This window comes from Rhopalosiphum maidis, chromosome 1, assembly GCF_003676215.2.
Source record: "Rhopalosiphum maidis isolate BTI-1 chromosome 1, ASM367621v3, whole genome shotgun sequence".
Classification (NCBI taxonomy): Eukaryota; Metazoa; Arthropoda; class Insecta; order Hemiptera; family Aphididae; genus Rhopalosiphum; species Rhopalosiphum maidis.
Genome location: NC_040877.1, coordinates 18015856 through 18029617, shown reverse-complemented (window position 1 = coordinate 18029617; position 13762 = coordinate 18015856). Strand labels below are relative to the sequence as shown.

The 13762-nt window shown below is 33.2% G+C and overlaps 1 protein-coding gene across 4 annotated transcripts in view; it reads left to right on the top strand.

Annotated features, from left to right (window-relative positions):
• LOC113547784 (nuclear receptor subfamily 1 group D member 2-like) overlaps window positions 1-13431 on the top strand; it is a 95013-nt gene extending 81582 nt beyond the window's left edge. Inside the window, exons 1-4 of one of the 4 annotated variants that reach the window (XM_026948278.1) lie at window positions 1694-1842; window positions 5301-5421; window positions 10301-10378; window positions 12350-13431. In XM_026948278.1, the coding sequence (XP_026804079.1) occupies window positions 5416-5421; window positions 10301-10378; window positions 12350-13024 (759 nt within the window). In that variant the 5' untranslated portion in view covers window positions 1694-1842; window positions 5301-5415 and the 3' untranslated portion in view covers window positions 13025-13431. Of the gene's footprint in view, window positions 1-1693; window positions 1843-3331; window positions 3412-5300; window positions 5422-10300; window positions 10379-12349 lie in introns of those variants that run through there. The other 3 variants (XM_026948279.1, XM_026948280.1, XM_026948281.1) reach the window with 3 other exon arrangements.
• Window positions 13432-13762: the final 331 nt, after the last annotated feature.

The window sequence follows — 13762 nt, the reverse complement described above, 5'->3', positions numbered from 1 at the left end:
ATTTTAATGCAACTAAAAGTAAATTAATATACACAATTTTTTTTTTATAAGTGGTGTATCCACATAATTTACATTCCGTGGAATTTTGTCACAATTTTGGAGTCTTTTTCACCAACCATAACCGTATGGACGCATCTGCAAATAACGGCTAACGACAGTATACGCGTTTTAGTACATCGGTATCAGTTGTATATTATCATGACTGATTTAAAATTTAAAATGTTTAAATATAGATTGTAGGTTGATACTGTATACAAGTACATGTAAGTATATGTTTAAACGCAAGTTGCCTATATTTTGATTAAATGATTTTCGATTTGGCAATACAGTGATATTGTATTAAGCAACAGACGATAGTTCAAATGGATTAGCAAACGGTGTAATCGGTTCACAGTTATTAATTTTACCACATAATTCATTTACTTAAATTAAACAAATTACATTTTTCGTTCCACCTATGCATGCAACGAAAACTATCAAGGTTATCAAATAATTTCTCTTTCTGTTAATTAAACAAAGGCGTACTATTTTTTTAAATAATATGTTTTCCTACTGAATACTGAATGCAGACTATCGATTATTATTGCATCATTTTGTTTCGTTGCCGGAATATTCAAATATTTACATTTTTTTTTTTTTCATTTAGATTAATTCTAATTGAAAAATACTCCATATTATTATTATAAGATAAATATAAATAATCAAAATTCCCAGTTATTTTACCATAATAATAAATATAAAAATATATCGAGATGTGTACTATATGTATAGAATTTATGGTCAAATATTGCATAATTATATGATATTTTTTTTACAACTTACGCAAGACTTGACTCTGTGTGAATTTGAAGTCAAAATTTACATAAACCATGTACAACATGTCATTCAATACACCGACTCCGTACAGCAATATAATATAATGTAATACACCTTATCGTGTACAAACTATGTAATCGTTCGACAATCAACGATATATTTATAGTATTATAGTGTACTATAGCTATAACGCAGCTGCGACAATCAGCTATTCTTTCAAAATATCGTTCGTTAGGAACACAAGAATTTGACAAACCTATAAATTCCCTTACATTCGCCAACACCATAAATGGATGATAACATAATATATCGATTTTTCATTTGTCTTGTTTCTTATAACACCGCAGCACGATACCGCGCGCGCGTGATTTTATTACGAATCGTTCGTATTCGGTTCGTTGATGATAATAATAATAATATATAATATATGGTTTAACATCAACTTCGTTAGTTATGCAGGAGATTTCATTTATCTTGCTCTGTTTTCCGTGCATATGCATGTACGGCTGTATATTATTGTAGTACAAATATAATATGTAGGTATATAAATATACGTTTATAGACTATACACTATCGATCGTCGGTAAATCGGACATTTTTTATGCGGATGCCCTTGACGGTCGCCACTGGCGCAACGGCTCACTACCGTTATATTATTATTTTTATTAGAATATTATAACATTATCGGTGACTTGAACAGTCAGCTATGACAGACGCGAATATCACTCGCTCCCACTTAGACGTCCGGCCAAACGCGCTCCGCTGCCGCCGCCACGTATCTATCAGCGCTTTCCGTTTCGTTTCCTCTCCGCGTCACTATAATACGCCTTCTACTACAACGAAATATTAAAATAGATACGTTTTAGAATAACTACCACTGGTCGTTGTTCTTGTTGTCGGTGAAACGTATTCGCGCTACAGCCCCTGGTTGGTATGTAAAACAACCACGCCGCTGTTCGTAGAGAAATCACTTGCACGGCGCCAAAATTAAAATTGAAAAAAAAAAACGAAAATACCGACGACAAGGTAAGTAATCGCTAGAAATCTACTGTTTTCAAAATATTTATGCACTGTTCAATCGTTATTTTACTTAAATTCGTGATTAATTCTAATAATATGCATTACTCATCTGTTGCGTTGAAATTTCCACCATCAGATTACTTTATCCGGCAAACATATGATTTAAGCATGTTTAATAGTGCAGATGACTGATAATGATAATATTATATTATTATATCGTATATGATTTTAATCGTTATCCACGCGCGAAAAATTTCGTCCGATATTATTGCAACCGTATTGTATACTCGACAATACACGCTAAATACAACAATACATCAGCATTCTTATTACGTTCTGTGAGCATCATATTATTTAGAAATGAATTATTTAGTTAACGCTTGAAAGTGATTAATATGTACGACATAAAACACTTTTTGACATTCAATACATAATCCAAATTAAAACTTGTTCGATAATATTCGATTTTCGTGCTGATTAATGTTCTAAAAAACAATGGTTAAAACACTGCCAACATTCTCGATTTTAGAGTACTTGATGAGTTGAATACACATTGTGATTCTTGAACATTATATTATATTATATTATACAAATATTACTATGATACACGTGTTTCTAACCGGGTGCAGTGCGCCAATGCTATTATGATTCTTAAACTATATAATTCATATCTATTCAAATAGGTATTTCAATCCGTTTGAAAAATTTAAAATTTGAATCACATTTTATAACGATAATAAAATAATAATAATAAAATCTAAAAAATGCTATTGTTATTAAATATATACCTATAGTCGAAATTAAATTTGAAAGATTCTAGTATTCTACAAGTCCTTGTAGAATAAGTCCTCCTATAAGTCCTTTGTTTAATCGAAAAACAATTGTTCAAAGTTATATGAATAAGTTTAATCTATTATCTAATACCTAGGTAATAAATAATAATAGACAATAACATTCCTAAACTTAAATTAAAATTTATCATGATTTATTTAATTCCAAAACTTAACATTATTTTAACATCATCATATTTTTAGCTGTTACATTAATTGTAGTGATAAGACTTTCTATTTTTATGATCAACGTTATATATTTGTATAACATAAACTTCAAGTATACTTGATAACAGTAAGTAAATAATATGCAGTAGGTACCTATTTTTAATTATTCTAATATAATTTTTAAACTATTTGAAAATATAATTATTTGGTTTCGTTATTTTTTCCCCCTGATACAAAATATAAATAATACTGTACGGTAAATTGTAATAATATACAATTCTATTAGCGCCATGCTCGATGCAAATGACAATGAATAATTCATTGTTACATATTTATCTTTTATAATTTATTGGTTGTATTAAATATTTATGATATGAGACTGTAATACAATTCCGTAAATACTGTAAAACCTACCTTGTTTATATATCATTAATTATTTGTTTAAAAAGAACATAATATTATCTTTATCGGTAACACTTTGTTGATTTATTTTCCAGTTTTTAGAGAAATATCCAAGCAGAAAATTCAAAATTCTCAACGATATAGTTTGAAAACCAATCACGGAAAACATTTTGAGGTCCACGAGAGAGTGCTATAATTTCATTATTGTTTTAAGCATACATAAATGACTAATATGAAATGATTACCTATGATATTTTTCGTGCAGATCGGGATGTATTATAACATGGAAGTATATATAGGAAAGACTCATAAATTATAATGCTCGCAATAACTCTGGTGATTAATTTACCCTACTCGATTATAAAATTGTACAATAATTTTACTCTCAATTCGAAAATATATAATTTAGTAATTTAGTGTATACCTATTTGTTCTTTTAATACATGGATAAGTACGGCGAATGCATAATATTGTATTATATAGTTCAATAGGGCTCGTGCAGTTTTCCAAGGTCTCTCGTAATAATATTAATAATTAGGAAACTGTTTTTATAATGTTTTGCAAACGCAATAAGTGCTGTCGGCGAACATCCGTAACGAAAAAAAAAAAATAAAAAAAAAAAAAAAAGGAAATCAACTACTGCGTTACGGCGTTGGCCAATCGTGCGAAAAAATAAAATAAAATAAAAACATGTGACACAATCTTTGACCGCGAGCGTGTACTTGTCATTCAACGACGTCGTCCCTCCGACGGTTGCGCGGGCCATCGTCGGACTACAAACCTTTTGTCGGCCACCGCCGCCGCTCTTTTTATCGTCCGATCGGCGTTACACACATATATTACGCGTACATCCCTTCTGCGCGTCCCAGACACATGTGGGCGTACTATCACATTTATATATTATGTTATGCGAGTGTGGCATAAATTATTTATTATTCGTCGAAATCATCTCGGGACACCTTGAATGATGATCCTATTTTGGTCGTTAGCCAAACGTTATAATATTATTTTATAGTATACATATGCATACATACCTGTACGCGTATAAATATAAATACGTGTGTGTGTGTGTGTGTGTTATTGTTATTTTTCGCAATCTAAAAACTAGGAAGAAGCCTCGGGGGGCTCTCTGACGTGGAGGGGGTCCGCCGGAGTCGGACATGAGTTATTGTTCGTCTTGTAACGACAAGGCCGCAATCATCACGAGTCCTATTTACCAAATGCGTTAATTGTAACACGGCCGATACAGCGCGCGCGCCGCTGCAGTGGCGCTGGTGTGTGTGTGTGTGTGTGTGTGCGCGCGCGTGTGTATGTGTGTGTAATAGCTGATGTGTATACGGTACGAGAAGTGCACACGGGCGTCAAATTACAGTGATTACAGAGACGACGGCGAACGAGAGAGAGTGAGAACACGCGCATCGCCCCGCGCGCGACCTTGGCAACCAAAATGATTTGTCAGCGAGATGATCTAGCTGGAAGTGTATGCCTAACCGGCACACGAAATCTCATTAACGGTGAACTATATATATGATGTGTGTTAGGCGGGTGTATTAGGTGCCTGTAATCCATATAGTATTATCGTAATATAATATTTTACACGCGTCCTATTAGCGCCGAGACGTGTACGTTTAATGGAAATTCGCCCGCGGATAAGGTACGCGAGGCGACAGACAACGAGTGATATTATAATAATAATGTAATACGGCATGAAACTATATGATCTCTCGGACGTCGATATGTTTACCGATGTTGTACGTTTATTATATACAGCCCCACAGGGTCACTTATTGTACGTGCCTATTAAGCGTGTACGCGTAATCATTGGTGTAATACTCTCGGTAACTCGAACCTCGTACTCGAAATTCTCGATATCTCGAATGAATAAAATTTCTTTACGAATTGCCATATTACACGTCTTAATGTTCAAATAATCTTTTCAACTCGATTATTATCATCGGACAAGTTTTCAACAACTCGAATTATCTTATCAACGCGATTATCATTTATTTTTCACTTACGACTTGATTGATTCACATTTGATTTATAAATCCTTACCACTTACAGACTACAGTAGAATTCGTACGATACCGAAGAAGAATTCGAAGACCCATAAACACATCCCGAGTGAATAAGGAGCAAAACTTGATTTAGAAACATTACGAAAAATGTATTTAAAGCGATGAAGGTATGGAAGATTTATTTATATACTACTCGGTTATTTAGAGCATATACATATAACATATAATAACAAATACATATAAGCATGACATATAACGAATGTATTAAATAAACAAAAACAATTACCTAACCTTAAAATAATTCTTCAAGTCAAATAACATTTGAACTATTTAAATATACAACATATAATAAAATGTATTTATTACACAAATAACAATAATATAGTATACATTTTTCTACGATTTTTAATAGATCGACATTTTTAATAAATCAACATTTTTCCTCCCCCCTCGAATTTCCGCGTTACTGCGAGTCGGCTGTGTTAGATTTCTTATTTCTATTCACGTCCAAGTACGGTGTATCCGATGCACAGTGTACCTACATTACTATAGCGCGTATTAAATCGCCGCCGCATACTCTTTTATTATACTTTTATCACGCACGGGTCTTCCAGCCGTTTAACCATCGATCGTCGTCTACGTCTCGTTGTTGTCGTATAAAAAAACGACGTTTGGCGGCGAACGTGCGCCCGACCGGTCACGACGACAAACACATCTTCGGAAGAAAAATATTGAATTTAAATATAATATAGTTAAGGCGCACGCCTATACATTATTATATTATGCATTATGTAACAATATGTGCACATTGTAAGTATAAATACACAAGTGTAATTTGGCATTCACGTCCGGAATTGCGTTCAATGAAATCTATATGGACATACGTATATTGGTGTATTATAATACCTACGAGTAAATAAACGGACGTCGAAGAAAAATCGCGTTGCGCAGCTAAAGTACCTATTAATAATCGTTCACATGAATTGCAAACATAATTATAAGTCGGTTCAAAGCGTGATGTCCGTTGTAAGTTACGGGTACCTAATGCCTGTACAAATACGTAGATATACATATATTATGTACTGCACACACGCGTGAAAGTCGACATACAAAACTTAAATCGAATTCGAAACTTAGCTTGTATCACAAACAGTTTGAATTATTGGATTACAATTGATTTCTGTTTTCGTATAATGAGGATATTAAAGAACAAAACTATATTGTGTTCCGAACCGTTGTTGTTACAGATTATTATGTTCATTCGCTTCGCTGTAAAATAATTGGACGGTATCCATTATATACTGTTTATCGGCCTATCACACTATTAGCAAAATAGATTAATAACACTGTGGAGTAGACGCCGTCGACTATCGGAAGACGAAATAATACATGACCTAGAAAACGGAACATATTACCTATGTTTAGTGTCGAAAATATAATGACCTGTGTTCGATTATAGGTGGTTTACTCTATTATTACGGTGTTGTGCTGAAATTAATATTCTTCGGAGTGCAAAACTGCTTTGGAAATATTATATTTACAGCATTATAAAATGATTGAAAAAAATAAACCGTTTAACTATAAATCAAGAAGATTTTATTGAAATGTCCCTGCCCCTCCCTCAATAACCATCAAAGTTGTATAATTTATTTATTGCAAACATATAATAATAACGTACTCGTCGAGTACTGCACGACCGCGATTGAAATATATTTTATCGATTTTCAACGGAAATGTACTATTTCTCGTCATATATTGATTAGCGCTATATACTGTATCGGATTTTGTTTAGAGCGTCCGCGGTGTCTCATATTATTTAGTAATCCGTAATACTGTACTACTATTACATCTATTGACAAAATAATTTTACAACAACTTGCAAACACCATATTTATCAACAAAGTTTTATCAAATTATTTTGTCTATTATTTCATATCGTAATACATAAAATATTTTCATACGCACTTCCAAAATAATTTTCTTTTTTACGCGATACCTACACTTTATCACCATTACCTAATAAGCTTAATATTTATTTTAATAATTGTATAGCCAAAAAGTATTATAAAAATAGTATAGTATATAATTTATTTACAATTATACATTAGATATTTATTATTTACAATTATACAATCGATCGAAAACTTAATTTCAATTACAAACATATAAAACGTGTATGTATAATTTTAGTATCAACAATTTTTTTTAGATTCGGTTATACAACAGTTCTGTGTTTTCAAGAAATTGAATTGCCTCACTCCCTGCTGCTTCATCACGCGTTATACTATCCTTCGACAATCTTAAACGTGTTGGAATAAACTTATGTCATATCGTTATCGTCAACTATAATCGAGACATTCTATGATGAAATGTATGTGGAATCATACTTGCAAGTACAACAATAATGAATTAATAATTTATTCACTTCGAATTTACATGATATAATTACTATTATGTCTAAAGAATTTCTATCGATGTTGTTGAACGGAGATGAGCTTATACCACTTTTTACGTTACAGGACATTCATATACGCATATAAATTATGATAATTGTTACCAATAATCGATATCCGATAATACAACATATTGTAAGCATTGTCAGCATACAATAATTGTGAGTATTTATGATATGCTGAAGGATTTTTATTGTTTTTTGCGATATCAGATCAAATATTCGTTTTGAAATAAAACCAATACCGCGGTATAGATGATATCGAATTTAAGTATTGGCTCGGCCCTAATATTAAATAATTTTTTTCTCGTTGACATCCAACACCTCCCGTCGGGAAAATGATCGAAACGCATTGGCGTCGATGTGCTTACGCGTGGGTATTTAAAAAAAAAACAATAATCATCGCGTAGCAGGACGGGTTTTTGTTGGGGCTATTCATAAATTCGTCTCCAAAGGTCGAGGCTCAGGAAAAGCGTGAAGCGTATACCGCGTCATACACACTGACATTATCTACGACGATAAGGTCGCTGCTGCGCGTGATACGATATCGTACCTATACGTAATATTATTCAATTATTGCCGTACATATTATGCATAATATACAGAACACCGACGGAATCTATTAGCGCGTTTTTCGTTCTCAGCGCGCGCGTGCACATTGGAAACGTATATATTATAATATTATATTATACATCATATTATAATAATATATAGGCCGCGGAGGAGGAATCGTATTAGGTCGTCACGACGGGTGATTTATTCGTCCGTTCTCGTATTTCGTACACACACACACACACACACACACACACACACACTCACTCACTCACATATAGGTAACTCTGGTGGTGTTTGCGTATAGCTGCATATTTTTTTCTTCCTCTTCTTCGCGCATAGTATATATAATAGCTATACTAGTTAGTATAATATATATAATATATATATATTTCCTACGCGTGAGACGCGATGACGAAAACTTTATACATATATTTATATAATGTATACTCGGCCGCCCTAAAATTAGATCGGATCACGATCCTATCGATCATGTCTCTGGCAGTATATATATTACATGTATATCTCCGGCCGCACGCGCGTTAATAATCATATTTAGCCATGGCGAAAAGCGGAGGAAAAAGAATAATATTAAATTGTACATCTATAATATGGACACGGCGATGATAATCATACTAATAAAACCCGTCGCGGACGCCCTCTCCCCCGAAAAAAAAAAGAATAGAGACCGAGTGAAGCAGAGTGAGAGAGAGAAAACGAAACGAAACCTGTCCATCATCATCATCATCTAGATCATATTTATTATATATATATATATATATATATATATATGTAAGGTAATATAAATAGGACGATGCGTGGTGCACGTCGGCGCGGCGGCGTCGACGAGGAGGAGCCGCTATGGACGTCGAACGGTCGGACACGAACGCCCGAGTCTGTGGTCGAAAGGCCAAAATCAATTTGGACTATTATTTAAAACGTCACCTATAGAACTGCATTGGTAAGTGTCGGTGCCACGAGCGCGAGTGGATAAGAATGCCCGAAAAAAAAAACTCTAAAAACAAAACTAATCATTATAATATACTGCTGCAGCAACGAGATCGAGATCGTGACTCTGACGGAGCACAACTCGTTACGATTTTTAACGCTAACCTCGTGATGTCCGTACGGTGTTATAGCGGTTGTCTGAACGCTGACTCTGCCGCAGTAACAGGCTCGAGCGCCGAGACGACGGGCGAAAAGTACGTCGTCCTCCATATTATTATTATTGCTATGCGTATATTATCTATTATATCCGCAGTACATAAGGGACACGTCGAAAAACTGGGTACCGGTCATGAGTATTGCCTATGGACGATGCGATAATAATAACAATTTATGGTAAAAACACAACCACCATTACTGTTTTTGTGTAACATATTATATTATAAATGTCTACATATACTTCGACACGTCAATGGCGTAAAATCGTATTGAAACAGTTAGATATATTATATGCAATGTGCTGCTAATGATATGCGTCATGCATGTATAAGAAATACTGAAAAATAATGTTCATATATATTACCAAACATCACAGTAGTAATCGGCATTATAATATGCTCTTATAAGCATAAGAGCTACCTACACATAAGTATACAGTGCGCGATTTAAGGTATAATAGGTACAATCATTTTTTTATAACGATTTTTTATTGAGAGTAGGTTCAAGCTGCAATTTATACGCAAATCTATTTATCACGTGTTTTAACATTTTAACAATTCAGCAATAACCTTATATTATTATAAGGTATTATTATATTATATATTACCCAATATACAAGTTCAAGTGATTACATATGATTTTTTGAAACTTAAACTCGCTCCCAATCAGTCAATTTTCAAATCACAATTAAAAGTTGTTTTACACAAAATATTGAAGTTCAAACTTAAAAGGGGGTTGGAATTTAAAAAATAAATATTTTGTTACAGGTGCAAAGCAAAAAAATAATTAAACATTTAAATTGTTCAAAAACAAGTGTAATTGAAAACATAATTTATACTCGTAAACAGTCAATAATAATGTATTATCGTTATATTTAGATGAACCAACAGTGTAAGGTATGCGAGGAACAGGCGGCTGGCTTTCATTTTGGAGCTTTTACATGCGAAGGATGTAAAGTAAGATACGCATTTATATGATTTTTTTTGTTATTTTAACATCCACATTCAAACTTATAATATTTTTTTTTTTTTTATCAATAATATATCGAAATTTATAAAAACTCAAGTTTTTAGGAACAGTAAGTATATTATTATATTATTATTGTTTTTACTTCTGCAAGAATGTGAAAGTTTTGTTTATTTGTTTTTTGACTGATTTTTAATTTACTGTATAGTTTATACACAGTACAATAACTTACTTAAATATTTATTAAAAACTTGTGTAATTATAGAATTGTATATTTTAATTTACGAAAAGTTTTATTTGTTTCGAATAAATTAACATTTAAATGAAATCACGAGAAATTCATTCGTTTTAACTCATTCAAATGTTATACATTCTACTATAGTAATTTATAAAACACGATAAATAACTCAATTGTTCAACTATATAATATAGAGTGACCTTCTAAACTCTAAGATATTATATATAGTTACTGAAATTGCATATTATCTTCACTGCAGTTACAGCGAAGTCCATTGTTTTGATTTCTATTTGCATCCAAAGTAAATTTACAAATATTATTTATTTCTTCCATTGTGTTACTTCGCCGTTGCTACCTATATATTATAATAATCATTATACCGTTGTAATTATTCAAACAACTGTTTGAAAGAAATTGATAATATTTTGAATTTCCACCATCACGTGTATATAAATATTCATTTAATTTCTGTTAGTTGTTGGTATTTTATTCCCAGTTTAATAAAATCATTTATAAAATATTTTGTCCACATTTTAGAACTCAATAATATTCTGTCGTTTGATTTACACTCGCACATTGAACGTAGATATATAGTATTGAGATTTTTTTATGGTAAATTTAATAACATTGTCTTGTTGCATTAAGTATCATTAACCACACTCGTACATCGTTAATCATTGTTTTATTTGATATAATATAAATAATCTCTCATAAATAACAACAGTGCAGGTGCCATAGAATATTTGTATAACCATTAACTAAAATAAATATTTCGAAACCGACCTACACATAGGTGCACAGATACTCGTGCTTAGTAAATGCATACATTAACATAATATGTTCGAAAAACGTCCATCATATTTTCATATTAATATACGTATATGTATAACGATTCGTGTATATACATATGTATTTCATATAAAATTGTAACAATTCAATTATGATGTTATATGATAACGACAAAAAGGTCTGAACTGTATATAGTAATGATCACCTATTATATACAATAAGCAAGGTTTTTCACTATTTTATTCTTTAGTTATGCGTTTATTCTTTATTTAAAATGAGAATCACCAGTTTTTATAGTAAATTGTTAAGTCAACAATTTTATTAAACATTCTGGTATATCTAAACCAGAATTTAAACGAGTAATGTCTGTGTTAAATTAATTACGAATTAAGGATAACAGTCGATAATAATAAGCTTAGAAGATAATAATATGAAGTTAAGTTAAATATAATACATACAATAATATTTAGTACAGTACTCACTTATTATAGTGTTATTACTGAGTTTTGACAAACTACAAAATGCTAAAAAATCAATAATAACCAGTAATTGATTACTAATGACTAATGAGTAATGACTGTAATTTTCAAATCATCATATTTATTTGCTTGAAAGTCTGCTTAGATATACTTACAAATGCTCGTACAAAATACCATATAATTAATAATTTACAATAAAAAAGTAGTTTAGAAAATAAAAAAGTTTATATCATCACAGTGCACTCCTTAAATACCATAAAAAAATTTAGTATTACTAAATATGGTTTTCTTATTACCTACCCACAACTACTTAAAAATTCCAATAATCAGTATTTTTAATTATTTAATAAATTGTATGTACCACTAATTTACGTATAAATAGACACTGTTTACATGAAACGATTATCATAACAAACTTCAAAATCGACTAGTGATCAAACCCCGAACTTTTTCAGTCGTTTTTTGGCCGAGCACACGCCAACCCCGCGACGGTGGTGTCAGCAAAATGCAAGTCGGGTGATGACCGGTGCGTGATCGACAAGAAGAACCGGACGTCGTGCAAGGCATGTCGGCTGAAAAAGTGTCTGGCCGTGGGCATGTCGAAGAGCGGTTCGAGATACGGCCGCCGATCCAACTGGTTCAAAGTCCACTGCCTGCTCCGTGAACAGAGACTTCTACCCGGCGACCACGACAACAACCGCTTCGATAAGGGTGATGTCAGCACTCCACCGCCGCCGCCACCACTATTACCACGGTTACAACGCCCGCGTATCTCGCTGCTTTCGTTACCGGTACCACTGCAGCAATGGGCACCACCGTTGCTCCAGTTTTTTAGTTTCGCGCCGAACGGTCGGGCTCCGTTACCGCGGTCCGAGCGGTCGGCCTTCCGCGTGACCACTGCCTCCGGACCCGTAGACGAAGACGACCGACCCGTGGACCTCACTGTTCTTCAATCGGCCGACGACAACGATGACGATAATAACAACGAGATAATATCATGGAAGACCGCCAAGTTACGGTTGTTGCAGCAGAGCGAAATGTCCGAAACGCCTCTCGACCTATGCGTCGGGAACGCCGACCACCGGAACTCGGAGACGGATGGAGTCCGACGACACGAGGACGTGTCATAGTCGACAAATGTACAATGATAACGCTGAGACAACTGAGACACGGTGCGACCGCGACTTGAGAAGAACTAACTATCGATCCTCAAATGTACCCTAAACAATATAAACAAACGTCATTTTTCCACCGACATACCTCGCCGTTCAATCGTTATCACCACTAAATTAAGAATGTGGGGCACAACAATCTCATCCTGTACATCCATCCAACGAATCAAGAAGTAAAACCAGACTGCGACTAAATGCGACAAACGCATTATTTTATACTACTCGAAATTTTCCTGCGCGGAATAGAGATGACATAATCCATTCATAGCCTATACGATGAAGACCTTTGGAAACAAAAAATCACCCTCTTCGTATGTGATAAACTTTTCGAAACGACGATATATATATCGCATTGATACCAAAATATATAATAATATGACGTTAAAATATGTACGTTCAACGTAATGTAATAAGTTAAGTTTTATAAATTAAGTCGAAATAGTTTTATTGTAAATGAAAGCTTAATGCGCTTAAGCTTAATATAGTTTAATCTAAAACTTTGTTGTTGACGCCTGTATTTCAAAAAAAAAGTTTGTTTGCGAGAAACGATTATTGTCATTTTAGAATAAGAATACCAGTAATTGTTCCTAATACCGCAGTTATCATCATTACATCATATTAAATATGTTTCACAATAATTACAATAAGTAAACATACGGATATTTTCGACGTCTTCATCACCAAAGTACGAAACGA